This window comes from Aythya fuligula, chromosome 21, assembly GCF_009819795.1.
Source record: "Aythya fuligula isolate bAytFul2 chromosome 21, bAytFul2.pri, whole genome shotgun sequence".
Lineage (NCBI taxonomy): Eukaryota > Metazoa > Chordata > Aves > Anseriformes > Anatidae > Aythya > Aythya fuligula.
Genome location: NC_045579.1, coordinates 2,215,397 through 2,242,680, shown reverse-complemented (window position 1 = coordinate 2,242,680; position 27,284 = coordinate 2,215,397). Strand labels below are relative to the sequence as shown.

Genomic DNA, 27,284 nt, shown 5'->3' with positions numbered 1-27,284 from the left:
TGTGTGCAAACAGGCTGTGCTCCAGGCACCAGCAAGGCTCAGCCACACACACACAGTGACACGTGCACACATCGCCTTAATAAGATTGTATAAAGAATGACCCAATTTGCCCACCTTTGTCAAAGTTTCCAAACATCACGAAAGCTGACAGGTGAGCGTGTGCCTCAGTAGCCAGAGTGCATCCACAGAAATGGTTCTGGTCACAACTACTCAACGCCCAACCTTTCCTGCCTATTAACAAAATGAAGAGATGCAGATGCATTAAAATAATCTGGAAGTTTTGCTTTTAACCCACACTTCCCCCAAAACACCATTCACCCAGATTGGGTGCAGAGGGACCTGGGCAGGATGGGTCGATGGGCAGAGGCCATGGGATGAGGTTCAACATGGCCAAGGGCCGGGTCCTGCATTTGGGGCACAGCAACACCATGCAGGCTGGGGGCAGAGTGGCTGGAAAGCTGTGCAGGGAAAGGGACCTGGGGGTGTTGGTCGATGCTCACCTGAATTTGAGCCAGCAGCGTGCCCAGGTGGCCAAGAAGGCCAACGGCATCCTGGTTGGTTTGGAGAAGAGGAGGTTCAGGGGGGACCTTATTGCTCTCTGCAACTGCCTGAAAGGAAGGTGTGGGGACCTAGGGGTTGGCCTCTTCTCACAGGTAACCAGTGATAGGACCAGAGGGAATGGCCTCAAGTTGTGCCAGGGGAGGTTCAGGTTGGAAATGAGGAGACATTTCTGCTCAGAAAGAGCAGTCAGACACTGGAATGGGTAGCCCAGGGAGGTGGTGGAGTCACCGTCCCTGGGGGTGTTTAAGGAAAGGTTGGACGTGGTGCTTGGGGACAGGGTTTGGTGGCTGACATTGGTGGTAGGGAGATGGCTGGACCAGATGACCTTGGAGGGCTTCTCCAACATTAATGATTCTAGGATTATTCTACGTTCTTTAAAACCTTTATTGCACTCAATACCCAAAACTGGGGATTTGGTTTGGTAACAGAAGCATATGCCCCACTGAGCATTTAAAAAAGGAAAGGGAAAGAAAACTCTTGTGTAGTTTCAGCAGAACCCAACAGAAAATGAAGGCACCTTCCAGAATGCTGCTGCACATGTGGATATCATGGATGACTTTCTTTGCTGTTCAAATATTGCAGATGAGGCAAGACTGGTGGTAAATAACCAAAAAAAACCAAAAACATCCCTCCACGGCTGGGTAAAACAAAGGTGATACATTTACGTGAACTACCTTGACATGCCTGCTGCCTTCCAGTCTCATCACACCAGTGAAGTGACTTGCACTTTGTCCCACTGAAGCTTTCCATTCTTTCCACTTTTGTAAAAGTCAGGTGGGAAAGAGAATTCCAGAAGTACCATTGCTAACAGGTCATCTAATGGTTAGCATAAAATGGATTTTACTGATTTTGAAACAACACTGAAAATTCAAGGCTCATCCATGTTCTCCTACCTACCAAATACTATTCAGATTTCCCTCTGCAGTAATTTCTAATGCCTACCACAGGCACTTACAGCAGCACGTAAAATGCTTCTTCACTTCCCAGACACTGTCCCTCCATAAAGCATAAGAGCTGTTTTATATTTCTTTTTATTTCTGCCAAGCTCTTTACAGGAACCAAAGTAACTTTTTAACAAGCATTCAAGCCTGTTTGCCTACACCATCAGTATTTAAAGTACAGCTCCTTCCTTTTTGTTGTTCAAATGCTCTATTAAGAGCAGTAGCAGAGCATATGAAGAAATACTACCTCAGGTTTTGGCATTTCAGTCAAAAAAGGCATTTACATTTCCAGATCGATTTGGAAGCTTCAAACAATGTACTGAAGAAAAACAACAATGTTCCTTACTTTGTAAAAATGTATTTCATCTCTGCCCTGGCTGATGAAGTGCCTCCTGTTGTTTACTGTGTGTAAGTGCACATGGTTTCTTAAAGCTTAGTGCTTGATACAAGTCCAAAACCTGAGTGAGGCTGAAATACTGCAAGCCACAAACCTAGGGCCAAATCCTGCAGTCCTTACACTTCAGTCTAAATTCCCTATAAAAGTACCACAGCGTTCAAGCTATACATTCCACAGTACCTGGTGAGCATATGCGAGAGGAATTTAAGATGAAAATCCTATTCTGGAAAAAGCTTGATTTATGAAGAGTGAAGCAGGCAGGGATCCCAGTGATCACTGCTGCTTGGAAGCTTGTTCCCAGAACTCTTGATCCATTGGCTATACAAATTTCATTTAGAGACTAACAACTATCAAGTTCCTGGCTTGGACTAAAGCTCTGCAGTGGCCCTACAGCTCCAAAGTATGGCAAAGGAGATGAGATTCCAGATGTTCGAGTAACAGCACTCGGCAGAAATCCCATGCCTGCTTATAGTGTATCATATTGCTACCTCAGTAGACTTTATAGATCAGAAGAAATGGCTCTGCAGTCCCAGGAGCCCACTTGTTTAATTCTCTTGGATGAGAAAGAAAACAGGAATATTATGTTTGATAGTGTTGGCTAACATTTAGTTTTCGGAAGGATTCTGTTCCTCTGTTCCCTTGCTTTTCAAATTTAAATAGAAAAAAAAAAAAGTGTGTTCCTGAGTTGAGAACTGTTAACGCTTTCCCTGACAGTAAGGTAAAATAAATCTCCTCTAAGCATAACTAAGCACAAAGTTGCTATAACAAATCTAAGCATATCAAGAGATCTCAAAGCAAGTCTGGCATTGCTGTGTGAGGAAAAGGTTCTCACCTTAACCTAACTCCATAAGAACAAAAATAAACCTCTACTTATTTGTTAAGTTTAAAGCTCTCTTCTCTCGCACAAGTTGACGTAGAATTATTGAGTAACTGCCCTGCAATTGAAGAAACAAAGTTCTTATGTGCTCAGAGATTTCTGCAGAAATTGATTTCCAGATGACAGCGGGTGCTTGGAAATTTGCTTAAGAGGAGTTTTGTCTCGATCAGTTTCCTTTGCTTTTCTCTCCAGAATGCTCAGAACAATCAGTCATATGTTTAGAGCTGTCATGGCCTTCACCAAGGTGATCTGGTTATCCGAGTCCGTCTCTCTCCTGTTGCTATCTGCACAGTTACTTTTGTTGGCCAAGACCTTTTGTCGGTGCCTTTCTTCCTGTCTCTTCTTTTTCTCCAGCCGTTGCTGTTCCTTCTTTTGTTTTTTTGATACCTGAAAAGGGAAGAATGAAAACAAAGTTGAAAACAGCCATTTACTGCCCAGCTGGGGAAAAATAGCACACTGGAAGGGAGACAAGCAGATACCAAAGCAGCTGCCAGAAAATTTTTATTCCAGACTATCTGAACTTTGTGCACTTTAGAAAAAGTGCTGTACGTCACTAATAAACACTTGACTTGGAGGAAAGTCACAACTGTAGCAGCTACAAAATCCAGTAAGTGGAAGCACTTTTTACTTCAAACAAGAGAACAATTGCTGGTTAAGAACTGCTCTAATCTTTAAAGGATGTCCACATATCACTGTCAAACGACCCTTCACATACCTTTGGGTTTTTGCTGGATCGACTATTTTCACTAGATTTAGCCAGTCCTTTGTGGTTTTCTATTTCATCTTGATGCGAACTCTGATTTCCAAAGATTCTTGAACCACTTCTGTTATCTTCCCACAGGGCTGAGGTGCATGATTTCTGACCTTTGCTCTGAGGATCGCGCTGCTCCTCAGCACCTACCAACAACAGAGTTTTTTCTCAGACACTCTATACACAGAAGCTGTCTCTGTGTCAGCCAATTCCTTCTTCCAGGCTTTCTGGAACTGTTTTTTTTGGAAGCTGGATTGAGTAGGGAAAAAGACAAAGTTCAGTAGCCTCTTCTGTCTGCTCACATAGGACAACATATTCTTCATCTGCTGGAATGTGGAAAGGGGACACTCCACACTAATCCAGTGGCATGCTGTTATTTTACAGAACTTCAGTGTAAAGGTCTAGTAATGTCTGCTTGTAACTTCACAGAGAGGACCCTATGTCACAGGCAACCAAGGGAAAAGCCAGGGACTCTAGTGCTCAAGAACTAGGCTACACCTGTACTTCAGGTTCTCCAGAGAACAGATCTAGGATGGAACATGCTCTGAGATACTGGTAAACCTGAGTTATCTGGTGAGGAGGCCGCAGAACGGCTCCAGGGATTACTAAGCTTACATGGAGTTTTCAAGACTGTAGAGCAGAACAAATGCAAAACAGATCAATTAGGATATGGTATGCTCAGTGGCTCATACGAACTTAGCTCAGTGCCTTCAACAGTGCCAGGTCAGTCTCACAACAGGCACTGTTACTGAAAGGCTCCACAGGTGCACAAAATCTGCCCTCATAACCTTCCCGAACACAGAAAGGCTGAGGCAGCAGCACAGCCAACAGGAAGCTTCCACTGCTACTGTCCCTGTTGAACTGCTGTTTACAGTGAACGATGCCTCAGAAGAATGTTGTCTGAAGTTAGCAAGTGACAAAGTCCATGTACTTACCAATTCCTTCCATTTCCTTCACTTGAAGGATGGCAAATATTGCAGAATCTACGTTGTAGTCTTCCACTTTCAGAACCTGGCTTACTAACTCAATGTCCTGTCCAAGAGAAAGATAACGTTAAAGAGAGTTCCAACCAGTGACATACAGACACCTCTTCGGCAACCATTTGCACCACTAGGAGGGGGCTGCTGTCTGCTTTCATGACCTCCAATCAGCCCATACTCCATTTCTCAAGAAAGTGAGGGAAAAAAACTTCAAAATCTCAAAGATCCCAGGAAAAAGGACTATACTATTTCAGTATAACTGTTTCACTCTTGATCCTTTCCATTCTCTGCATTTGCACAGTACAACCTGCAGTAACCACACAGGTTATCTAGTGACCACAGCTAAAACCAAACATCCTGAATGACTAGACAGTTTGTGAAACAAACTCTTTAAAATTTCAAAGTAAATTTTCTTGAGAGACTGCAAGACAAACCTTACAAAACTGTTCAGTATTCACACACAGTATGCATTTGAGTCTAGGACAAAATGCATTCCAATTTGTGACTGTAGTAATTAAATTGTCCAGGACAAACACTCTCTGGAATTTTTCTTAAGGAAGAAAGGGTACTCAATACTTACTGAACATCCAGTTGCACTGCACACTTTTTGTATAGCAGCTTCCTTTTCAACTTCAGTCTCATCTTCAGAGCCACTCTTCTCTGGCTTCATTTCCTCCTCATTTGCCTCACTTTTGGAAAGCATCTAAAGGAAAAGTAAAGTGTACAGTTATTTCATCATACACAATTTTTAAAAAAATCTGCCATTAACATAGATTTAATTTTGGCACAAATTTCTCAGAAACATCCTGTATCAAAGAGTCCTGGATATTGTGTAACGTCTGTTTGCTCTGGAACCATTTCCCACAATTCATACACTGTCAAGCAAACTCTCATAGTACGAGATCATGTACACCAACAATCACTGGCTTTTTAAATGAAGTATTCATTTTCTTACAATATCACACATCATAGAAATGTGTGCATAGAACTCTGAAGACAGCACAGCTTATTCCTTAACAGGAAAAAGTGAGATATCAAGAGAATTATTGTATCCGGCCGTTGCCTTTCCATCCGTTTCCTCCCTCCCATTTGTTTTTGCATTTGAGGTGATGAGTACGTAATTTAGATGGGGTTGTTTCAAGACTTCTACAGCCCGTATCACTGCATCACATTCAAGGCTGATTTCCAGCCCAGTAATTTAAGCACTTCACATATGGTCTCAAGAGATCAGGCAGTACTAATTACAATCACGTTAGGAATTTTTCTATCCCCACATGAGACAGGGACCAAATTCTTCTCTCGATCGCAATGCAAGTGAGAAAGCAAATCAACCAGTAACAGTCAGCTGTTATTTATCCCCACAGCCATCTCAGGTCATTCTGTCGTAACCAACCTCCATCTGAAGATATGCTGGAGCTTCTGAGTCATCGTTGATTCTCCTCACGCTGTCATAGTGCTCTCCATACCGATATGCAATGTGCAGCTCCCTCGCGTTGTTTTTGTCTGTGCCTCGAATCTAATTGAACCAAGCAGACCACAAATGAGGATTTGGCCTTAACTTCAGCATCGGATTTTTCTTAGTATTATTTTTTGAAGCAATGAGAAACACTGTGCTAGGAAGCAAAGTACATAGCTACTGGAGTATCTTTACACAGGAAGTGTTGACCTAACAATCCAGATGTGCCTACAGTATCAACAGAACTTCTGTCTCAAGGATAAGATAAACAGCACGGGGTCAGTTCACAGAAGTTACATCATTACAAACAAAACATGATATGAAAATACTTCAGGGCTAAGCTCAAAGCGATTTCCTAAGTTTTCTACAATTTTCTGATCATCTCTTCCAGCCCCATTTTCAGCAACAGCCTCCATTCAATAAACGATGCCTTTTTCCCCTCAAATATGAGGAACATGAGTCTGGTCACATCAGGACCACAGTGGAAACCCTCACCCAGAGTAAGCTTTGTTCTGCTGTTGTGACAAGACGGTGTTTTAATGATTCACATTCGAAGCTGACATTTTTTGCTTTTAAAAGAAAGACCAATAAAGCCAAACCATGAAAATTTATTAACTCCACTCAGGAGCACAGATGTTCCTTTGCTTTGTCAGCATCAATTACAGTGGCTTCTGTAAGAGAATTCTCGCTGTGGTATTATCTATACTGATGCAAGAACAATTCCTACCCCGATCATAAGGGTCTCAAGCTATTAGCTAAAAGCCAGCAGCATTTCAACTCCTGCAAGGAATGCAGAAAATTACACACCTGCAAATCTCCTTTGCTTACCTGTCGAGCCAGAGTTCAAAGATCTGACACCCTTGCTGGAGAAGATGACAGTAAGCAAACAACAAAAAAGTTTGCTTTAGGGCTCCAGAGTTTCCCAATCCTTTTACATCTTTTCCCAACTTATAGAATTTACACCAAGTCACCTTTCGACTACGTCTGCACTCTGAGTTACATTAACAACTTCAGATTTCACAATAGATATTCTTCATTCATCTATTTTACACTTGCTCACCTGTAAATTCCAACTCAGTGCCTGGTTATACTTAACTCCTGCCTTTTATCTTATTAAGCTGTTCGCTGCGTTGGATTTCAGTAAGATCTGTCATCAATATTTTTCATTTGCCAGAGTCAGAATAGGTATCTAACAAATGCTGAAGCTCTTGAAAGATTCTGAAAGTTGGCAACTACTGACAAAGAAACCGAAGCTTCTTTTTGTGTGCTCTTTCCAAAATACACTGAAATTGTAAGTAAAACGTAGTTGCAGTTAAAAAAAAAAAAAGCAAAAACACAGGGAAAAGGTGAATACTAACCCCAAAAGCCAACAAAATAACTTATACATCTGTGCTAACTTCTATCTCTATATTTGCGGTCACTATCAAAAAAAAAAAAAAAAAAAAAAAAAAAGGTAAAGGGTGCTTAAAGCCTTAAGAAGTCAGCATAGAAATGCCCAGCTCCAACAGTCTGAGAAACAGCTGGAGGTCCCGAACACTTCTCCTGCTCACATTTCTCCACCTTAGCTTCAGCACATGCCAGTGGCTCTCTTAAAGTTAAAGGATAATGCACCATCTGCTTTAGAGTTGAGACCAACAGAGAGATTCACACCATCTGCTTAAAGCATCTTGCTGGTCTGCTTCTCTGGAAGTGCTCTCTTTGTAATCTTGTCTTTCCAAAGGGGTTCCAAAAAAAAAAAAAAAAAAGAAAAAAAAAAAAGGATGTAGAATATGGAAAATTAGCAACTTGGTAAGTCTGTCCCCATGTTGTGATCCCCTCTGTGTGGGCAGGGGACTCCGTACATTACAATTATTGACAGCTCTCTCTACTTATGCCATTTTCATGACGCACCCTCACTAACAAAACTCCACTCGGGCACACAAAATGGAACCTCATCACAAACGTGGTATTTACAGCCCAGGAAAGGTCAATGAATGGGAAAAAGGAGGTTGAGTTTTTTGAGAGGATGTGCAAAAAGTTCGATAAGAGTTCAGTGCACTGAGGTGAGTATTTGGTTCAAAACAGCAACAACACATGAACAGCACCTCCATGACCTCTCCTGCAGGGTCATTACCTCCATTACCTCTGTTCTCTCTCGCAGGTCAAGCAGTTGATTATTTTTTTTTTTATACATAGGTGAGCTGTCTTACTGCACATTGCTGCCACATAGATACAGGTTTAAACTTATTTGGGTTCAGAATCCATCTAACACTGTTTCAAATGTTTCCAAAGACACGACCTACAGCTTTTACCTGGTCTTTTTTCTTTACTGCCCTGTTTCACCTACATACTTCATTGGTACTCTGTGAATTCAGCTTAGCACTTAAACCCTCTACTACCCTCATTAAAAATGTCAAGAAACAATCCTGGCTTGGATGTAGGCTCTCACTTGCTTGATGAACAGGCAGAGATCAAGTACGGACCCATGCCAGTGTGGATCTGCCACAGGAAAACAACAATAAAAAAGAAAGCAGGAGAGACCCAATGAATTACTTCTTCCTGTCCCCAGCTGCAAGAGGAATCCACAGTGCACAGTCTTTTCCAGAAGCTGATTAAACACCACTTTAAGATTTTAAAACCTTTTTTTCCCTCTCCTGCCCAGTCTAGAACCTCATTTTTCCAGTTGTCAGAACCACCAACTCCTCATTCCAAATCCCACAGAGAACTTGAGGTTTCCTTCAACGCTCAAAAAGCAAGCGCCAAGCTAACTATGGCTGCCAACCACTGTATTTGTTTTCTGTGAACAGATCAGGAAGTTTCAACACTGTTTGTATCCATCAGCTGAAAATTAGGCCAAAATATGGAAGTTTTGTTTCTCACCTGCCACAGTGGAGCATTAAGCTGATGAATAACCACATTCATTTGATTGTTCCTTGCAAAGGCCACAATAGCATCGTTGCCAGCAAAGGTACCCGGCTTTGCCAAGTTGGTAACTAAAGGAAAACAAACATTCAGAAGAGATGAAGAACTGGTTTCTGAGACTTCAAAAAGCACCGGACGTTTAGCAAGTAAATAAATTTCAACAAGGGCCCAAGAAATTTTGGAAAGGAAATCCCAGCTATTAAATGGTAACCGTAGAGGCAACAATCTGGTAGCAACGGAGGTTACTAAGTCTTAAATGGCCACATAAACCTCCAAAAGCACAGTACACCCTTTCATTATGCAAAGCCATCAGTTCTGTGTAAAGCTCTGAAGGTAGGTGCCATGTGCTGAACGACCAGGCTACTTTCATGCAGCACCTGCATGTCAGCTGGCACATACCCAAAGCTGTTAGAACAAAGGCTGCGCTGGTCTCTGCTTTCCATCTTCCCCTGGGTTAACACTACGAAAAAACAAGCGTCAAGGAGAAAAAGAAATACAAGGAAATCAGCCACGCAACACCCACTGCTCACCCTTGAACACTTGAAGTTTTGAGAAAACTTCAGTTTCTCAAGTTCCTTTTGAAAACACCAAATTATTACTTCTAGACTTTCTTTTTCTTTCCTTCTCTGAGTTCTTCCTAAATTCAAACAAGTTCCAGGAGAAGTTTAATAGCTCATCTTTCTACAGAAAGATAACAAAGAGAAAGGCAAACTCACTGCTGTTTCTAAAATCTAGAGAGTGGCCACAGCATAGCTCAGGGATGAGAAACGGTTTAGTGGAGAGGTACTCAAAGGAGATGTAACCTCATTTTGGAACAACCCCTTCTATTAGTGCCTGCAGAGTCTGTACCGTGTTTGTCAAAGGGCACATCATCTTCCACAAAGGGCTCGAACTCCTCCCGCTGCTTTACCATGTAGTCCACCGTCTCCTGGCGATGTCTGAGGTGGTTTCGGGAGTGTCCCTCAAGCTGGTCACCAAGGGCCCGGAACAAACAATTGCTAAGGGGAGAGAAACTAAATGTTAGCGTTTCTGAAGTGCTGCTCTACAGAGAGCAACATTAAACCAATGACCTTTGTGTACAAGTGGAAAAAACACAGCCTGGGCAGCAGGAGACGAGATTGGGCGCAGCGGGTGCCAGGCGGGGGGGGACCCACGAACCCCTCACAGCCTTTGGGGGATTCGGGACGAGCAAGGAGCGATCCCCCCTGGGGTCGGGGACCCAAGGCCGGCCCCGGCACTCACCCATCGCCCGGCACCTCCCGCAGCTTGAGGCCGAGGGCTCGGAGCTGCCTGGCGAGGCCGCCTCCGCCCGCCGAGGGGCTCGGGGCTCTCCTGCGGCCGGAGGGCCGGGCCCTGGCCGCCTGCTTGCGGGACATCCCCGCTCCCTGCCTCCGGAGGAGGAGGAGGAGGAGGAGGAAGAGGAAGAGGAGGAGAAGAGGAGCCCGCGAGGTGGCACTCGGGGAGCAGCGGAGCAGCGCCGCCAAGGGATGTGCTGAGGCAGCTCTGCAGAAGGGAAAGGCCGGGGCGAGTTTCTGTCAGGAAAGCCCTGTGAGGGTGCGTCCTGCGAGTGCAGCCTGGAAAGGGTTGGAAAGAGCCCGATTCGGTGCCTCCCTCCTCTTCCTCAGGCTGCACGGGGAGCTTGTGTCTGAGCCAGGAGCAGGCAGGGAGAAGGGACCCGCTGGGACCTGCTGGGACCCGCTGGGACCCGCTCCCGGTTTGCCCAGTTGGGAGTGAACCTCAGGTGTGTTAGGAAAAGGGCTTCTTCACCTGTTCTCTGGGCACAAGGTGGATGGGGAGCTGCTAAACCACAGGGAGCACCGCCACCGAGCCTGGTGCTGCAGCTGTAAGACATCTGGGGCAGCTCCAGAGCTTCGTTACGAGCCCCAAACTGAGACCACGGCCGCAGCTGAAGGCTCAGCACCAGGAGATCTGTTAGCCTCAAGCTCTGCCACCCTTCTGGCAGCGAGCAACAAAACCACCCCACCATTAACACCATCCAGTGCTGCCCCCGATCACTGGGTCCATTTTAACCCATCTGTGGTTACCCATTTATTTTTTTTCTTGCCCTACTTTGCCCTGCAGGTATGACAAGACAGTTTGCCTGATGCTCTCAGATCCCAGTTCCTAGCTCTGTTCAGGCAGTGCATCCAAACAGCTTCCTGGTGAAAGCTGAAAAAACACTCCCAAGGTGGAAACAGACCCAGACGTACAGAGTGAGTCAACTTCCCAGGCACGAGCATTACGGGTGTGCTACAAGAGCACATCGCAGACAAACAAGGCAAGACCAAATAGCCACGTTGGATTCCCCCGAGAGGCTCTCAGGTCACATTTGTGAGGTCAAACAGGCCTTGGTTAGGATCAGGTAAAAAGGCTGCTTCCAAGCTGCTTTTCAACCCCCGTGTAAGAAGCCCCCTGCCACGCCAGAAGATGTGCTGCAAGTCTGAAGGCGACTGCCCAGGCACTGCAGCTCTCTGCTCTTACTCACGCTTATGCCCACTAGTGGGTGATACCATACGAGGCTCCACATCAAAATAATATTTAATATCGTATATATCTATAAGTTCCTTTTGTCCAGTCACAAGAAGCTGTAATATAACTTGAGAGCAGGAAGAAGCTCAAGGGACTATAAACATTATCTCCTAGAATATTTTGAAGATTACTGTGCTGAAGGCTCTATAGCTTTGATGGGCTGACTAGATAACCTTAGAGGTCTTCTCCAACCTGAATGATTCTGTGATAGCAAGCTGGTGTCTCACTCCGAGATTAACCTGGAATGATGTGACTACTCTTCTGTATCCATTTCCTGCCATAAACAAATCCATGAGAGGAGACATTCCAAGGAAAAACATTTTCGTATGCAAATATTCTAAAAGCAGGAAAACAGGATGTGTCTGCAAACTGACTGCAAATGATTAATGAAATGGTAACTAGCATACGAAGCATTATAGAGCTATAGTCAGCTCAGCTCACTATAACATATCTACAAGCCAGTGAACATCACACATGCAGCCAAAGACAAAACAGAGACAAAATTTGGACAGGTCCTTTGAACACGTGGCTGAAAACGTCACCAGTGGAGGACAACAATGAAGAGGCATCTTTAATTAAATATCACCAATAAAACTGGGCGGAGAGCTCACCCGCTGCCTGACCAGCCAAAACCAGCTCAGCCTGGAGAAGTGCAGGGCCTCGCCAAGCTGTGACGAGCTCTGTTTTCCCTTCCTTCGAGTGAGTCGTCCTTGCTGCTGACGTGCATCAGTAGCAAAGTAACAACACCTCTCCAACAGCTGGGTTTCCAGGACATGTGCTCAAAGGGAAAGTCACTCCCGGCCGCTGCTGAAGACAGAGCAACAGCAAAGGCATGGATTCATCCCACTGAGTTTTTAAGTTTGCAGTGTAGCTGCCCCCATTGGTGTCTGTTCCAGTTTCCCAACATCTGCAATGCAAAACTGTTTCATATTGTCCACTGATTCACTGAGAATCTCTACGTTTTAAGACACTAAGAAAGGAATTAGCAGTCTAAATATGAACTTGAAAAGCATTTTAAAAATGGACTTTTTTTCCCTCTGTATCTTTTCTTTTTTTAACAGAATTAACTTACTAAAAGGTATGTGAAATGCAATAGAAAAATTATCCAATTTTTAAACATAACTAAGCCTTGCAGTGCACCAAGCCCAATTCCAAACATTCTTGCACTTCAGATATGAGTTATGAGTCTCACTTCTGCAAATCTTCACGCTCCCTAAAATCTGGGGTCACCTCGAAGTCTGTCAAACACTGCTATATCCTGTGTCAGCAGCAGTACAGCAGGAACACCCAGACACTTCTATGAAGTTTGCTAACAACAAACCTTTTACTATTTCTCAGCAAAGAACCTTCTCACCTCATCCCCCTGCCAGCAGTTCATGAGATTAGAGCCCTCCTGAATTCCTTCCCCTTCTAATTGCGGCTGTTTCAGTTCTTTCTGCTGCTGCTCTGTTGGAGAGAGGGGCTGGGACTCGGTAGCACAGATTGCTCCAGCACTCAGGTGCACTTGAGGCTACAGAATCGGTACTGCATGTCTTCTCCCAGGAATTCTGACCTAGTCTAGCCTTCCGGTATTGGCAATCCTTCCTTTTCTACCTTCCTTCCTTCCATGGGATTCTTGCTGTGAAAACAACCTGTATTTTATACCTCAAGAAAGGCAGAAAGAAGTTAGAGAATGAGGGATTGTGTTTGTGCATTTTATTTTATTTTTTTTTAGATGAGCTGAATATTCACAAAACCACCTAACAGAAGTGCATTCCTGGGAGTGCATGAGCTTGTCCTGTGAACAGCAAGAAAAGGAGGAGCCCTACCAACAGATCTCTTCCATGGACTCTGTAAGAACCTCGGGGATCCCAAACCACGCTTCAGTTAGTGCCTGAAGCCCTCTGATGACTAAAACCAACAGGAATGTTCCTACAATAAGGAACAGATAATAATCCGACATTTAACACTCAACATTAACATATTTATGCTGTAAGGGAGCAGCTCGGGTGCAGCAAGCAGTGCTAAAGCAAGAGCAGAGCTCCTACCTGGAGGGTTCAGCACTGCTGTGACAGCTCTGCCATGCCTGGCTAACAGATGTTGGGTTCTCCTGTCAATCCAAGGTAAAAGGCTCTGCGACGCAGCACGAGATGACACGTTCCTCGCCATGGTTATGCCAACAGCTAAGAGGAGAATGAAACAACTTACCCAGGCCATGCAGAAAGCCAGTGCAAGAGAGAAGCAGGACACTTCTGCCTTTCTGTCCCATGCTCTCTCTAATCAAAGCACTGCGTACACCACTTCATACCAGATAATTCTTTTGGATCTGCCACTGTCCAACAAGGCTGTGTTTAGGGCACAGAGAAATCACTTTTAAGAAATTAAGTACTAATTTGGTAATAATGGTAGTGCCATTCTGTCCCTTTGGCTATCACAGTGAACAAAGCTGCAGACTCTTAACGCCACGGGATCTGCTTCTGGACAAGAATTGCTCAGTGATATCAGCCGTTGTAAAGTGTCTTAGCCACGGAGTTAATCGTTAACTCAGGTCACCACCTCATAAAAACATCACATTGTAAGAGCACAACACGCTTAAAGCTGTCATTCGATCATGCACACAACAGGAATAAAGGAGCACATAAAAGGAGCCAGGAACTCCGCAGACCCTTCAGCTAAGGGAAGACAAACCGCACCGAGGTTTATCTCCATGGAGAAACCCACGGACAAGCCAAGCAGCGAAAACAGAGCGACAGCTTCTGGGACACCCCAGGCTGAGAAGACAGGTCCTGCGCCCTTTGCAGAAGGTGCTGCAGAAATGAGCGGGGCAGGACCCCTCACAGAAAACGCTGCCGATGCGAAGGGACTGGCGTTTGCTGAAGAACATCTGAAAGAAATGGAGAGATCTCTGGACACAGAGCCAGACGGTCCTGATACCTTTAAGCCAGCATTTTTGGAAAGTGACTATCCAAACGCAAAGCCGCTTGTTATGGTGATAAACTCAAGCTCTCCTGAAGTGTACGGTTCCAAAAGAAGCTACCAGCCTTCACCCACACCATCTATTGCAGACATGGACTGCCTGGTCTGCTTCAACAAGTACAACGTGTACAGAGTCCCAAAGCTCCTCGACTGCCAGCACGCTTTCTGTGCAGTTTGCCTCAAGCTTATCCTCAGGAAAGAAGACGATACCTGGATAATCACCTGCCCCCTGTGCAGAAAAAACACGCCTGTGTCAGGAGGATTTATCCGCACGCTTCCAAACAAAGAAGAAATCATGGACCAGTTGGAACATCCTGACACAGCTCTTGAGGTACACATCTCTCCCCCGGGGCTGGACAGCAGCAGCTGGGCTCAGAGCAGCCAAGATGTTTTATACAGAGACCAAAATGTTCCAGCAGACAATAGGCTGGCTATCCAGAGACTTGTGCTGCTCCTGCTGCTTTTGGTGATTCTCACGATCCTCATCCTCCCGTTCATATACTCGGGGACGATAAAATGGGTAATTTGTGTCATGCTTACTTTGGGGTTGCTCATGTCTATGGTGCTTTGCTGCACTCCTAAATTCTACTGGAGCTGTAATGGCAACTCACTCACAGCCTGCCACAAGGAGACCCACGTCGCTGCTATTGCCTGAAACAGCACAAGCTGCCTCGAGATAATGACTGGTTCCACCTGCACAGCCGAGTATCAGGAGCACTAGGCAGTTACTGGACTTTGAAAGCAAACATTCACATCAGAACCTCGAAGTGTTGAACTTATCCCACTAAGCCTCAAAGGCAATGCAGTGTTGTTTAATTTTATTACTGAAAACGGTAAAATACTTGTATGCTGATATTTGTAAGATAAAATTGTAAGCCGGTTTTTATCCCAGATGAATAGTTGTTGTTTTGCTTTCATCATTTTAGTCCTGCTCACATCCTCTCTCCAATTTCTACTGCAGAACATTAGCTGAAACGTGTGACATTTGTACCCTGTGAAAATCTGTAGCTGTCACTGTGTTTTCCCATTCCTAACACAGGTGTACCTTTTCTTGTGACAATGTGGGGAATTAGACTGCTAAATCTGGGGTTGGATGCCTAGCCTTAATGCGAGAGGGTAGTTTTAACAGAGTTTATCACATTAATCCGGATCCCTGACCAGAAGGTTGTTAGCAGGGGTGGGAACGGGAAAAGGGAACATCAGTTGATGTCATCTCACGTTGCACTTGAAACTAGAGAGGAAGAGGCAAAATCAACATTTCTAATTGTTACATTCACAACTTGCAAAGTGCAAGGCTCTGAAAAGCTGATGACACTCCAAGTGCCCCATGTTATGGAGCACAGAAATAGTTTCTCTCAGCTGAACCCCTTTATCTGGCTGCCTGTACCACCTCTCTTCTTGCTCTCTTCACATTACGTGCAACATTGCCCGTTGGAGATGCCCACAAATTCTCCTTCCAAAGATAAAAAGGAATCTGTCAATTGTTCTGCTATACCACACACGATTTTTTTTTTTTTTTTTAATATATGGAACGTGTCCATTAAAGCTGAATAATGCTAATTGCTCACTGACTCTGTGTTTTAATTCCTCTCCAATAATTGCCATCAAAATATTTCACAGCTTCCCGACAGGAACTACAGCTGGGAAAGCATTTTAGGGAGTCTGTACAAGTGAGTCAGTGAGGAAAGCAGAAAAGTAATGTGCTGGGCTTTTTTTCCTTGATTTAAAAGAAAAACTAACTTAGTTGCAAAGAAAATACCCTACAACTCAACTAAAATAAAACTGGAAAAAATTAGGAGCTTGCTTTAGCTACGTTAGGTTTTTAAGAGTACCACAGGTCTCAGCAGACTTTGGATCAGGGCTGTAGTAAATATTTGCGCTCGTTAAGAAGGGAAACTTTTGGACCCCAGTTGCTCACTATACATATGCATTTCTCTATATATATGGACAGTGTGTCCCACCAGCAGATAAAACGGATTAGATGAAGAGGGTAAGGAGCTGTTGTCCCCCTGTGCCTCGGAAAAAACAGGTCCATTTTCTACCTAAGAACAGGAACCTTCAAGGAGAACAAATGCTTTGTTTCTTCTCATAGATTTGTACAGCAATTGCAGAGTACGTATGTAATAACACCCACCAACAGCCAAACCAAGGAAAGCTTTTCAATGGGGAAAAGGCAGGAAGTTTTAAACACAAGTATCTTCTTGAATGATATTATTTCAGACACAAAGGATGGGCCGGGTATTCACCTGAAAGCCATCCCAGAAACTCATGCCAAGTCTTTCAGCTCGTGGACAATTTTCCAGTTGAGCTCTTTGCCCACAGCAGTGGATGACTTGCACTCCAGAGGCATGTAACAAGTCATATTGGCCTTGACATGCTGTGCATGAACGCATCAAAGTAAGGTAGAAGGGTTAAAGGAAAAGTGTGCACTAATTGCGCAGCACTCTGTTCTCATTCAAACGACCAGATAGCGAGGAAAGAACAGGCTGTCCTAAAGATAAGATGGCAAAGATGAACTGGACGGGAGCCATGACATACCCCAATTACGAAGGAAAAAAGATGGGCAGTTTTGCCCAAGACACTTGGTCTCTTCCCAAGTGAGACCGATACCAAACAACACCCACTCCAGAAGGGCATTCAAGTCACACCCAATAAGAGTTTGCTATCATCAGTCAGGAGATGACCTGAAGATACCAAGAGGCAGTGTCCCTCATCCTCCATATCACACGATGTGTGGGTTCACCTCTCTGTGCTTGTCAGTACATGGGAGTCAACAAATGACGTCTGAAAATAAGTCTGAAAAAATCAGTTTGCTACATACCAAAAAGGGTCTCACATTCAATTTTATTATACTAATTTCTACGATGGCAAAAAAGCCAATGGAAAAAGGCTTCCCTGAAGGCAGCATATGCCACTGCCCCAATGTGCAAAGGAAGAACAGGACACGTGAATCATGTTGATTTGCACTGATGCTCATAGCACAAAAAGAAACAAACAACCAAACCACGAAGGATTTGAAGGGAAATAAATGTTTCCCCTGAAAACAGCCATCCCGTTCCCAGATATAAGGGCAGAGCACCAAAGGTTTGTATCTGCATTGAAGATACAAACAGAATTTCTAACACAATGTAGGACACCAGTGCAATTACCAGTGAGAGACTGACACACTGAGAGAGCTTGGTAAGACGAGGGGCAGTGGGTGCAAGCTGGAACGTAGGAGGTTCCAGTTAAATATGAGAAGAAACTTTTTCATGGTGAGGGTGATGGAGCACTGGGACAGGCTTCCCATGGGGTTCTGGAGTCTCCTTCTCTGGAGACATTCAAAACCCACCTGGAAGCACTCCTGTGTGACATGATCCGGGTGTTCCTGCTCCGGCAGGGGCATTGGACTAGGTGATCTTTCAAGGTCCCTTTCAATTCCTAACATTCTGTGAACTCTGTGGAGCCACGCGCTGAGATCACCAGCCACAGATGTCCCGATTTCCACCCCTGCTGCTTTGTGCTAACACTTGCCAAGCCTGTGTTCAGCATTCAACTGAAATGATTCTTTGGTCTTTAGAGCCAGTAACAATTATCTGATCCAGAGTTCATGGATGTTGGTGGAAGTCATTACCTCCTATAAGCTGAAATCTTTTATAACAGCTGCTAATTCCCATCTGACAAGATAAGGATCAATGATGACGTAAACCTCTGAAGCAGCAATTAAGTTTACAGTGAAAATGTCAAAATATTCCTATTTGTATTCTAAAATGTTAAAGGATCTGTTTGCATCCGGTTCTTCTTCACACCAATTTTTTTGACAATAAAGTCTCAGCTCCAAATGACCTTGCCCTGCTTACCATACCTAGCTGGCTCCTGATTTCGTGCAGTGATTAAATAACAAACTGCAGTCTGACAAAGAGAGGTTCATAGTGACAAACGGGCCAAAGCAGCAGCCAACGTACTGCATGAATACATCAGAACTATGTTTTACAAACCTTCCCCATCCCAAATCATTTTCAGGTTTCTTATCAACAAACAGCACCGGTCACCCACCACAGCTAATTATGTGAGGGAGACGGGTGCCTTAAAAAATGTGAGCGGAGGTGTTCTAAATCACTGTTAACTACAGGAGTCCAGCTTTATCTACAGAACCTTAAATTATCAATAATCATGTTGCCTTTGGTTATTATTAAGCTATATAATAAGATCCCAAGTTTACAACATCTGATAAAACCCATGATTAATTATCATTCCACTCCTGATTTGAACTACTTTGAACAGCTCTTCTGCATTATCACACAGATATAAACAGGCAAAAATAAACATGGAATAAATAGTGTATTTCACACTTCAACATCACTCAGATGCTGTACAAAGACAACTTTTGGTCCTCAAACGCACTGCTGTCAAATCTGCAAGAAACTAATTTGCAGATTTTGGTCTGAGAGCACAGATTTGTGTCCAGAGGATTTTTTTGCTTGTTGTGAACTATTTGCAGCTTGTCCACGGTGTTATGCAGTTACCTAAGTCACAAATGAAGTACATGTATGTACCTTTTGTACCTTAATGGGGATCAGCAGAGCACGCCTTCTAAACCTTGTCACATTTATCTATATGATGATGCTTAAAATACATAGGGGTAATGAGTACTTGTGTGAATAAAGCGAAAGGACCTAATGTTAATTGCAAGCAAGTGGGACAGGATATTTGGCCACATTAAAAGGGCTTTTAAACAGAAAAAGTATGTGGATTTATTTATTTATTTTTACCTTACAAGTCCAAAGTAGCACATTTTTAAGTATAAATCAGTTACCCCAGATACCAAGTAACCAAGTTTTGCTTTCATGAAACATGGCAATGCAGAAAAACTGCTTCTCTTCCCTGAAAAACTGGATTTCACTAAGAATTGGCAAGCACTGTACTTGCAGTTCCCACTCGAGCCTCCTCTCAAAGCAAAAACATTTCTCAAAACCCATAAAACACAATGCAAAAGCCTTATGCTGAGGTAGCTGAGTTAATTCCACAGCCCAGGTGTAGCCCTGGGGTTTCCGCAGGGCCAGTTAACTACAGCTGGCTGACCAAAGCCTCCCAGCCTGTGCCTGGAGCCCTGCTTCCATCAGAAGCAATATATCCATGGTCCTCATGTTTGCCTGGACATATATACATATATATATAATATACACATACAGAAAGCTACTTCAGCTCCTGTTTGGATGCCTTTGGGATCCCACCTGGTAACAACACAGGGTGAAGCACGACTGAAGCTTCACCCACGCCGTGATGTGTGCATACATGTGTATATACATATATACACACAAAAAGCTACTTCAGCTCCTGTTTGGATGCCTTTGGGATCCCACATGGTGGATCACATGCAGCGTGAGGCAGCACCTGCCCTCAGAGCAGCTGCCAACCTGTCTCGTGTCAGGGGCAACAAAGATGTCTACAGATTCAGTGGTGGTGACCTGAGAGCAGCTTTCACCCAAAACACCTCACCCCATCGCTCTCTGCAATCCTCCCTCTGAGAAAGAAGCATTCTCAGAGGGAAAGAAGAGCCTTAAAGGGGGACGGAAGAGCTGCCACTCAGCTCAGCCCTAAACCCTAGCAGGGCACCCAAGATGGCAGAGCAAGGGTGCTGTGAGGAAGGAGCTGTGACACCTATTTTGACTGAAGCAGCACCAGGCCTCACTGCTGCCCCACCGCTGTCACAACCCTATCACAATCCCTATAGGAAGGCCGGGAGCGGTACAAATACCAGGAATAGGGCGAAAACAGGGAGCAGAGCTCGCCATCAACCCGGCCCCAAAACACACCCCCCTCAGCGCAGCGCGCCGCCCGCCCGCCCTCTTTACGCTACGCCAGCAGCGTAGGAGAGCGCAGGCCGCCCAGCACTGCCCGCTGTCCTTACGCAATCTCCGTAGGGCTGACAGGGGCGGAAGGGGCGGGAGGCGGTGGCAGCCGGGAGCGCGGCGGCCCCTGAGGGCGGCCGGGCCGGCAGCAGGTCGGAGCCGGGCCGGGGGAGGTGGGGAGAGGGTTCACGGGGCTCCCCGGGGCTCTTTCGGCTCCGGGACCGGCCGTGGTGCGGCTCCTGAGGGCAGGGCTGTGGCGGCGTCGCGCCCCTGGGCTCTCCCGCCCCTGCAGGGGGTCGCTCTCCTCAGGGGGTGTCGTGGGGGGGTGGCTGGTGGTGGTAGGACTTGAAAGGATTTGCGACAAAACTGAGTGTTATCAGCAGCCTAGTGGCAGTGTCAGCCTCGAGCTGAGGCGTCTCTGTGTTTTTCCACTGAGGGTTTTTTTATTTGCTGGTAATGTGCCTACCTGACGTGTAAGGACCCTGCTTCTAAACGACTGCTGCTACAAGCGTCTGTGTTAACCACATCCAACACGCTCAATTTTGCTCAATTTCAGCTTCTAGCCTTGCTATGCCCCTGTCCCTCTGCCCTCCATCTCTAATCTCTGATTTCCATTTATTTAGGACACGTCTCCGTGGCAGCGGCCTGCGTTGCCTTCGCGTGTTGTGAGGTGAGAAGCGGTTTTATCCAGGGCTGCATTAATCTGGATTAATTGCCTTCCACGTTTGCGCTTAGTATTGATGGGCTAAAAGTGAAGGCTGACTGTGGAGAGCATGCCTCTGCTGTACAGCTTTAGATCCACAGAAGGGTTATCTTTTTACTTTCCCCATAGGATTGCAGGAAGCACTATATAAAATACACCACCTCTCAAGAAAACAAAGGGCTTTGTGTGAAAAGTAAGCACTGGAAGCGATACAAGTTTCTCTTTCAAATGGCAGTTCAGATTATGGAAATGCTATAGGTTGCTGAATTGCATTGTTGAAGACAGAGACCTGAATTCCAGTGTCACAAGCTGTAAATAACTTTCATTGTATGTTTCTTGCTCAGGTCTTGATTCCCTCTTGTTGAATTTAGTGGCAAAACTTCCTGGGCTAAGTATTTGTACTAAGTCACGTTGCTATTTTTATGCTGCCATGTGAAAAACCAAGCCCATTTTCCTCAATGTTTATGGCAAAATCGACACCTGTGTGAAGGGCACACATCCAGGGTCTTGATCAGAGCATCCTCAGAGCTCTCATTTCTAGATGAGGTGGCAGAGAAAAGTCTTTCCAAAACTTTCTTGGGGTATTCTAGATACTCACCATCACAAATTATTTGCTGCATAATGGAAATAAAGTTGCCTGCAAGAAGCCACTATGGTGTCACTCCATAACAGGTCACCTCTTGTATTATTGGGAAATAAGGTTAAACTCTGCAGTTGTACTTTTCCTGGATTCTTTATAAATGCTTTACTTTTCATGTGACCCTGTGGCTCCTAGATTAAAATTCTGTGTAACCCTGGGTGTGCCTGTGAGGCTGGTGTAGCCCCCAACCCAACTATCCAGGCACCTCTTTACAGTTGAGTTACATGTTTATGATGCTGGAATGAGGGTCAATCTGCCACATCTTAAACCAAAGCAAAGATACGGGTGGAAATAGGGTCACTGCTCTCTTTTTTTAGCCATCTGGATACTCTTACCTCTTCCTCAGATCTGTTGTTAATTTTTTCCTTAAGGACATCCTCGTGGTGTCTATGAGCATCTCAGGAACTTTAGGGCTAGATAAAATATTCTGAGGGTTGCTGGTTTGGCTTCTTAACAAATCAATAAATCTATCACAGCAGCAAAGGGAATTTTATTTTCAGTGCTGGTTCCCATGGTGAGTTAATACATCTGTGCCCAGGAGTGAGCTGCCACGCCAGATTATTGTTTGTGAAGTTACTGATACTTCAAGTTAGATTATTCCTAGGCAAGTTGGTTGGTAAGTCAGGCTGTGGATGTTTTATAAGGATCAGAACTTAGTGATGTGAGATAGATTTTGGGCATCCAGACAAGGACTTTGGAGCTCCTGAGGTAATAAAAGGAAGTCTTGAGATTTAGGGCGGGGGACAGAATCCTGGAGAGGATGGGGACTCATCCTGCTCAGTCCCCGGGGCTGCAGTTCTGTGGGTACAGCTGCTGCTGCGTGGTGCGACTGGTAGGGTGGAGGGCCTGGCCCTGATCCCAGGCACCACTCTCCTTGGGGAAGCAGAATCTGGCCGTTCCCTTCTCCGATTGATGGGGAAATAACAGGGTTCATTTATTCCTGCAGACCATGACAGATAGCACAGATGTAATAAAATCTGTAAGAGGAGCTGCTCCTCTGGTGCACTTCTTTATTCTAGGACTATTCTGTTCTATTCTAATTCCCGTTTAGTCACCTTCCTTTCGCCAGGGCTCAGAAGAAAGGAGGCATCTAAGAGCAAGCAGAAAGCAAAATGCACAGTTTGCCCTTGGGAAACTGATCAAGTCCTGATGAGGTCGGTAGAACTTCCCAGCGATGTAAGTGAGGTTTGGAGCAGGCTCTTACCTAAATTAAATCATGAAATGTGTCTGCCTGGTTTCCCTCAGCTCTGTTAGCTGCCTGTGTTGTCAGCCAGGCCTCCCTGTATAACGAGGGGGGCTCCTGGGAGCAGTTCTGAGCAGTTCGGTTGGAAGCTCGTAATCAAAAGGTGCAAACGCTTCTGTGCTCCCCAAGATAATATTTTGGCCCAGCTCAAGGCCCGTGTGGTGTGGGCATGTTATGTTTTGGGAAATGCAGTGGTGGGTTGCACAGTTCAGAGAATATTATAAGCAAAGCACAGAAAGGGCCATGGGAAATAAGCAGTCCCGTTAAAAGTCTTTCTAATCAGAGGCTGTGGCTGGACTCAACTTTATAACACCGTCAGGAAAATGAACAGAGGAGCAGTTTGGGTTGAGGAGGAGAGAGGCAAATTATTTCCCAGGCAGCCGTACTGGTCCCTGCACGAGGTTCAGAACTCTTATTCTCCGTGCTATTTTTGCAGTAAACACGTGAATGATATGGCTGAGTGGAGCCCGGTCTCTTTGCACCTTGAAGAGGACTTCTCCTTTTTCTGTGAGAAGTACTGTCAACTCATTTTGTGCAGAAATTTAAGAGCTGATGAACAGAAGGCCTCCTGTTGTAGGTTTTGGTCACAGCATCACATTGCAGCAGGATGCACCAGCTGGACCTTGACGGGCCTGCTTACTCTACACCAGCAAGTGTGGCAGTGAAAAAGCTTTTTTGTCTCCTTGCTTCCTGGTTTTAAATTTTTTTTTCCTCCTTTTTCTTCTTTGAACTTGCAGGTAGAAATGGCCGCAGAAGAGAAGTGGAAAAGTTGGACTTCAAAACAGCATAGCGGGGCTGAGCAGGCAGGCGAAAAGGACTCGTGCGTGCTTCTGAGCCAGCAGCTGGGGGAACCTGGAAGATTTGCCTACGCAGCGCTTTGTGGGATATCCTTAGCAGGGCTGTTCCCTGAAAAAGAGCAAAGGTACTACACGTGGGCACACGGGGACGAGCAAAGGAGGTGGCTTTTGGGTAGCAGCTCAGACCAAGCTGGTGTCGGCATACCGCTCTGTTTGGGGTCTCCAAAGGTACAGGATTTGAAGATTCTTTTAGCTCTGGGTCTCTTCACGAAGATGAATGCTCAAATTAGTGAAGGTGACACAAAACTGAGTCTGTAAGACCTGACTGCTCTGCAGACTGATTGCTGGCATTGATGTTTTCCTGCCGTTTCCTTGCTGGTGTTCTTCTGAAGCCTGTTGAAATGTAAAGGACATGTTGACATTAGGTGTTTTCTCAACTATTTCCTTAATCATACTGACTTTCTGTTACACCTTTTAGGACTTTTGTACTTCAGCACAAATTGCATCCCTTAATACAGCAAGCTTCAAAGCATGTCTTGAAAAAAGGTCTGGCCTCATCCTGATTGCTTTCTTCTTTGTTTAGCAAGCTTGTTTGTGAGAAGCTCACCTTCTGTTGACTTCTTAGCATGCTTTGATTTTTGTGTGAACGGCAATAGATCAGCATTTGAAAGCAGAGACCACTGAAAGCTTGCAAAAACATCCAGTTACAGGGCCTTAACCTCCTCTGTTGCCTTGCAGCTCCTTCAGAACAGAATTCATAGATGGTTTGGTGAAATGGCTGGACCTGCCTGATGCTGTCTTACCTGCCATGACAGCATTTGCCAGTGGCTTAGGAGGTGAGGGCACAGAAACTTTTGCCCAGCTTTTGCTGAAGGATCCCATCTTGAAAGATAATCCTGTTGTCATTATCCAAGTAAGTCCATGCGTTGCCCTTGTCCTTGTTTGCTTTTGCAAAGAAGATTTTTCCTGGGTGTCTGTTTGCAGTGGAAGTTCTGCTTGTACAGTCAGGGAAGTAAAACTTGGGTTTCTGGTACGCGTGTGCTTCTGTGTGGCTGGCACTCTCTCTGTCCATTAACAGCTCACGGAAGTGATGACCGTGAGATGCAGTTCCTGCTGAATTAACATTTTGTCTTTGACGCCTTTGCTCTACAGAGAACCATCAGCCTTTTTGCTTTGACTGTACTCCTGCAGTGTTTTTGATTCATACAGACATTCTGTGGATTTCGGTGAAACACTGAACGTGCTAGGCCTGAGTTTTTGTATGTTTAAGAGACCTTTCACCCTACTCTGAACGAGGGGGATTTTGTAGCAGCAGAGAAATGTGTATACGCATGGGTAGCTTGAGTGTAGGGGGCCAGATCCTCCAGCTTTTACACAGCTTAAGGTTCCTCTCCCTGTAATACAAAATACCTCTACATATTTGAGAACCAGGCAGAAAGACTGCTGGTACAGGCAGAGCTAGTGTTCTGCAGCACAGAGGGTGCTCCAAAGAGCACAGTTCCCAGTCTTTTCTCCAGAGTCAGCTTTGGCTGGAAGGAAAAAGTTACAGGTCCTTCTTTCTTTCATTGATAAAGCGTTATTGAGGCTGAAGCCGTAATGTTCTGATGTTCGAGCTGACGTAAAGATAAGAGAGTACGCATTTTGGTGGCATTCACCTTTGCTTCAGAGTCTCAGCTGTGGAAGATATCTCCTCATTCGCTCTCACGTTATGTGTGCCTTGGAGGGCGAAGAGCTGCTGCTGCCAGGCAGGCTGTGGCCACGGTCACCGAGCTCCGGTACACAAGGAAGTGGTGAGGCATCCTGAGAGCAGCTGGTACGCTGGCGGTGAGTAATGGTTAGCACACACTCACCTTCAGCAATGACAACCTGATGGAGCAAGAGATGCAAGAGCAAGGCTGTGTGAGTAAAGATATGACGGGAGGGATCTTCCTCGGTCACGACCAACTCCCATTATCTCAGCCTTCTTTTGTGTCTCCTAGGCAGTCCTTAAAAGGGTCTGCCCCAAACATCCCTATGTTACAAGGCTCAAAATAGCTTGGCAATCTAAGTGTAGTTAATTAGTCAGCTAGGACAGATCTTCTCAAAGCTCTTTTGATGTTGTTTGCTCAGAATAAATCTATTCTTGGGTCTCTCTATATCTAGATGGCCTGGTAGTTCCCAGGCTTTTTTCCCTGGTTCTGTCTACTCCAGGATGAATTTTCTAGAGTAAGGCAAATCTTCCTGCATAGCTGCGAGTTTATTAAGGGTGAAACTGTGGCAAAAATTAACTTGTGCTTGCTTAGAGCTTATCCTGCATGAGGGCTCCATGTGCTTTTACAAAAGGGGCTCCGGGTCAGTGGGATTGTGCAATATCTTACGAGAACTGAGGTACTTATCATGGTTCCAGGTGGAACACAGAAGCCGTAGATAATGATTCTTTGATTAGTTGAAAGCAAAGACCAGGAGTAGTTACCAGTCTAATACCTCACCAGCTGGATCTTAGGCAGTCATGTATATATGCAAAGTGATCCCTTCAGTCAAAATAATACACAATTAACAGTTGTCACAGAGCAGGGCACAAGAGTCTTGCAGGATGTCGTTGGCAACCTAAAGGTACCCCACTGAGATGAGCTTTGTCCTTGTTACCTGAAAATAAACACGCTGTGGGACAAAGCCTTGGTAATTCTTCATCTGTTGCTTTATGGTAGTATTGCTTCTTTACATTCAGCTGCTTTTATTTACCTGGTTGTTACAAGAACACCCTCAAATTGTTCGGTGTGCTCAGTGGCAGGGTCCTGCCAGCACTGCTGCCTGCATTTCTGAACGCCCTCCACCTCAGAGGTGCTGAGGAGATGATGCATGGCCAGGAGACTGGAGATGAGCTCACCACTGATTCATTGAATATTCGAGGCCTGTGAATTTTTGTCTTTGTTTGCATTCATTGCAGGTGACTAATCCATGCAAATGTTGGGTAATTGAATCCTTTCTAGACAACAGGAGTTGTAACAAACAGGTTGTGGGTGTGGTAGGAGAAAGCAGTGATTCCTGTTGGTTAGGAATACTTCTATTTACATTTAGTGACAACAAAAGGGAGGGAAAGAAGTTGACTTTGCCCACTTTTGTTTCCTTATGATAGGTGAGAAAACATTGAAAGTTCTTACAAATCTTTATTTATTTTTTTTTTTCTCTGAACACATTTACAATGCCCTGTGGTTTTTGCCCTGTGTTTTTTTTTTTTTTTCTTTCCTCCCCCCCTCAGAGGCACTGCAGTATGGATTGGAAACTTTCTGTTGTTGAGGAAATCCGTTTTGAACTTGTAGCAGTGCATGGCAAAGACTCCAAATACCGATTGTCTTCCTTTCTTTGTAAGGTTTCACTCATTCGCATGTGTGGTAGTCTTCAGAGTCCACAGAGAAATTAAAACCACCTCCGCTTCAAAATGAAACATCACAACAACTGCAGAGAGAGAGAGAGACACTACTTGTAAACTAATCTAATCAGTGCTGATTGGATTCCAGATGACTACCCAGCAGTACGTGCAAAGCCTTAAGCAATTAGGAAGAGCTGAGTATGTTGATGGTCACTGATGCAATGGAAGAGTAGTTTGTTTATCACCTGATTACCCGCATCCATCTCTCACCTTTTGAACTACACATACCTAAATGCTTAGGCCGGATTTTTGAAGGAGTTTCTTTGCCATTGGGTGCCACCTTGTACGCTGGGTGGCCTGTATGGAGCCTGAG

At 45.0% G+C, this 27,284-nt stretch overlaps 2 protein-coding genes across 4 annotated transcripts in view; one reads left to right on the top strand and one right to left on the bottom strand.

Annotated features, from left to right (window-relative positions):
* Positions 1-930: 930 nt before the first annotated feature.
* OTUD3 (OTU deubiquitinase 3) lies at positions 931-10,240 on the bottom strand. The gene is made up of 8 exons (XM_032201703.1): positions 10,107-10,240; positions 9,714-9,862; positions 8,823-8,935; positions 5,901-6,023; positions 5,088-5,210; positions 4,463-4,559; positions 3,492-3,673; positions 931-3,163 (listed from the first exon to the last, which is right to left on the bottom strand). The coding sequence occupies exons 1-8, from the start codon at positions 10,238-10,240 to the stop codon at positions 2,987-2,989; spliced, it is 1,098 nt and encodes a 365-aa protein (XP_032057594.1). The 3' UTR covers positions 931-2,986.
* Positions 10,241-20,285: 10,045 nt separating this feature from the next.
* TMCO4 (transmembrane and coiled-coil domains 4) overlaps positions 20,286-27,284 on the top strand; it is a 42,910-nt gene continuing 35,911 nt past the window's right edge. For 2 of the 3 annotated variants that reach the window (XM_032201456.1, XM_032201455.1), the window contains exons 1-3: positions 20,807-20,849; positions 23,503-23,687; positions 24,301-24,475. In XM_032201456.1, the coding sequence (XP_032057347.1) occupies positions 23,509-23,687; positions 24,301-24,475 (354 nt within the window). In that variant the 5' untranslated portion in view covers positions 20,807-20,849; positions 23,503-23,508. Of the gene's footprint in view, positions 20,332-20,806; positions 20,850-23,502; positions 23,688-24,300; positions 24,476-27,284 lie in introns of those variants that run through there. The other variant, XM_032201454.1, reaches the window with a different exon arrangement.

What these genes read in the sequence shown, in the direction of transcription:
- OTUD3 (XM_032201703.1), bottom strand. Translation starts at nt 10,240, where the DNA reads ATGTCCCGCAAGCAGGCGGCCAGGGCCCGGCCCTCCGGCCGCAGGAGA. An exon ending in CGGGAGGTGCCGGGCGATGG is followed by an intron (nt 9,863 to 10,106) that starts GTGAGTGCCGGG and finishes CTCTCCCCTTAG; the next exon opens with CAATTGTTTGTTCCGGGCCC. An exon ending in GAAGGAAATGGAAGGAATTG is followed by an intron (nt 3,674 to 4,462) that starts GTAAGTACATGG and finishes TGTTGTTGGTAG; the next exon opens with GTGCTGAGGAGCAGCGCGAT.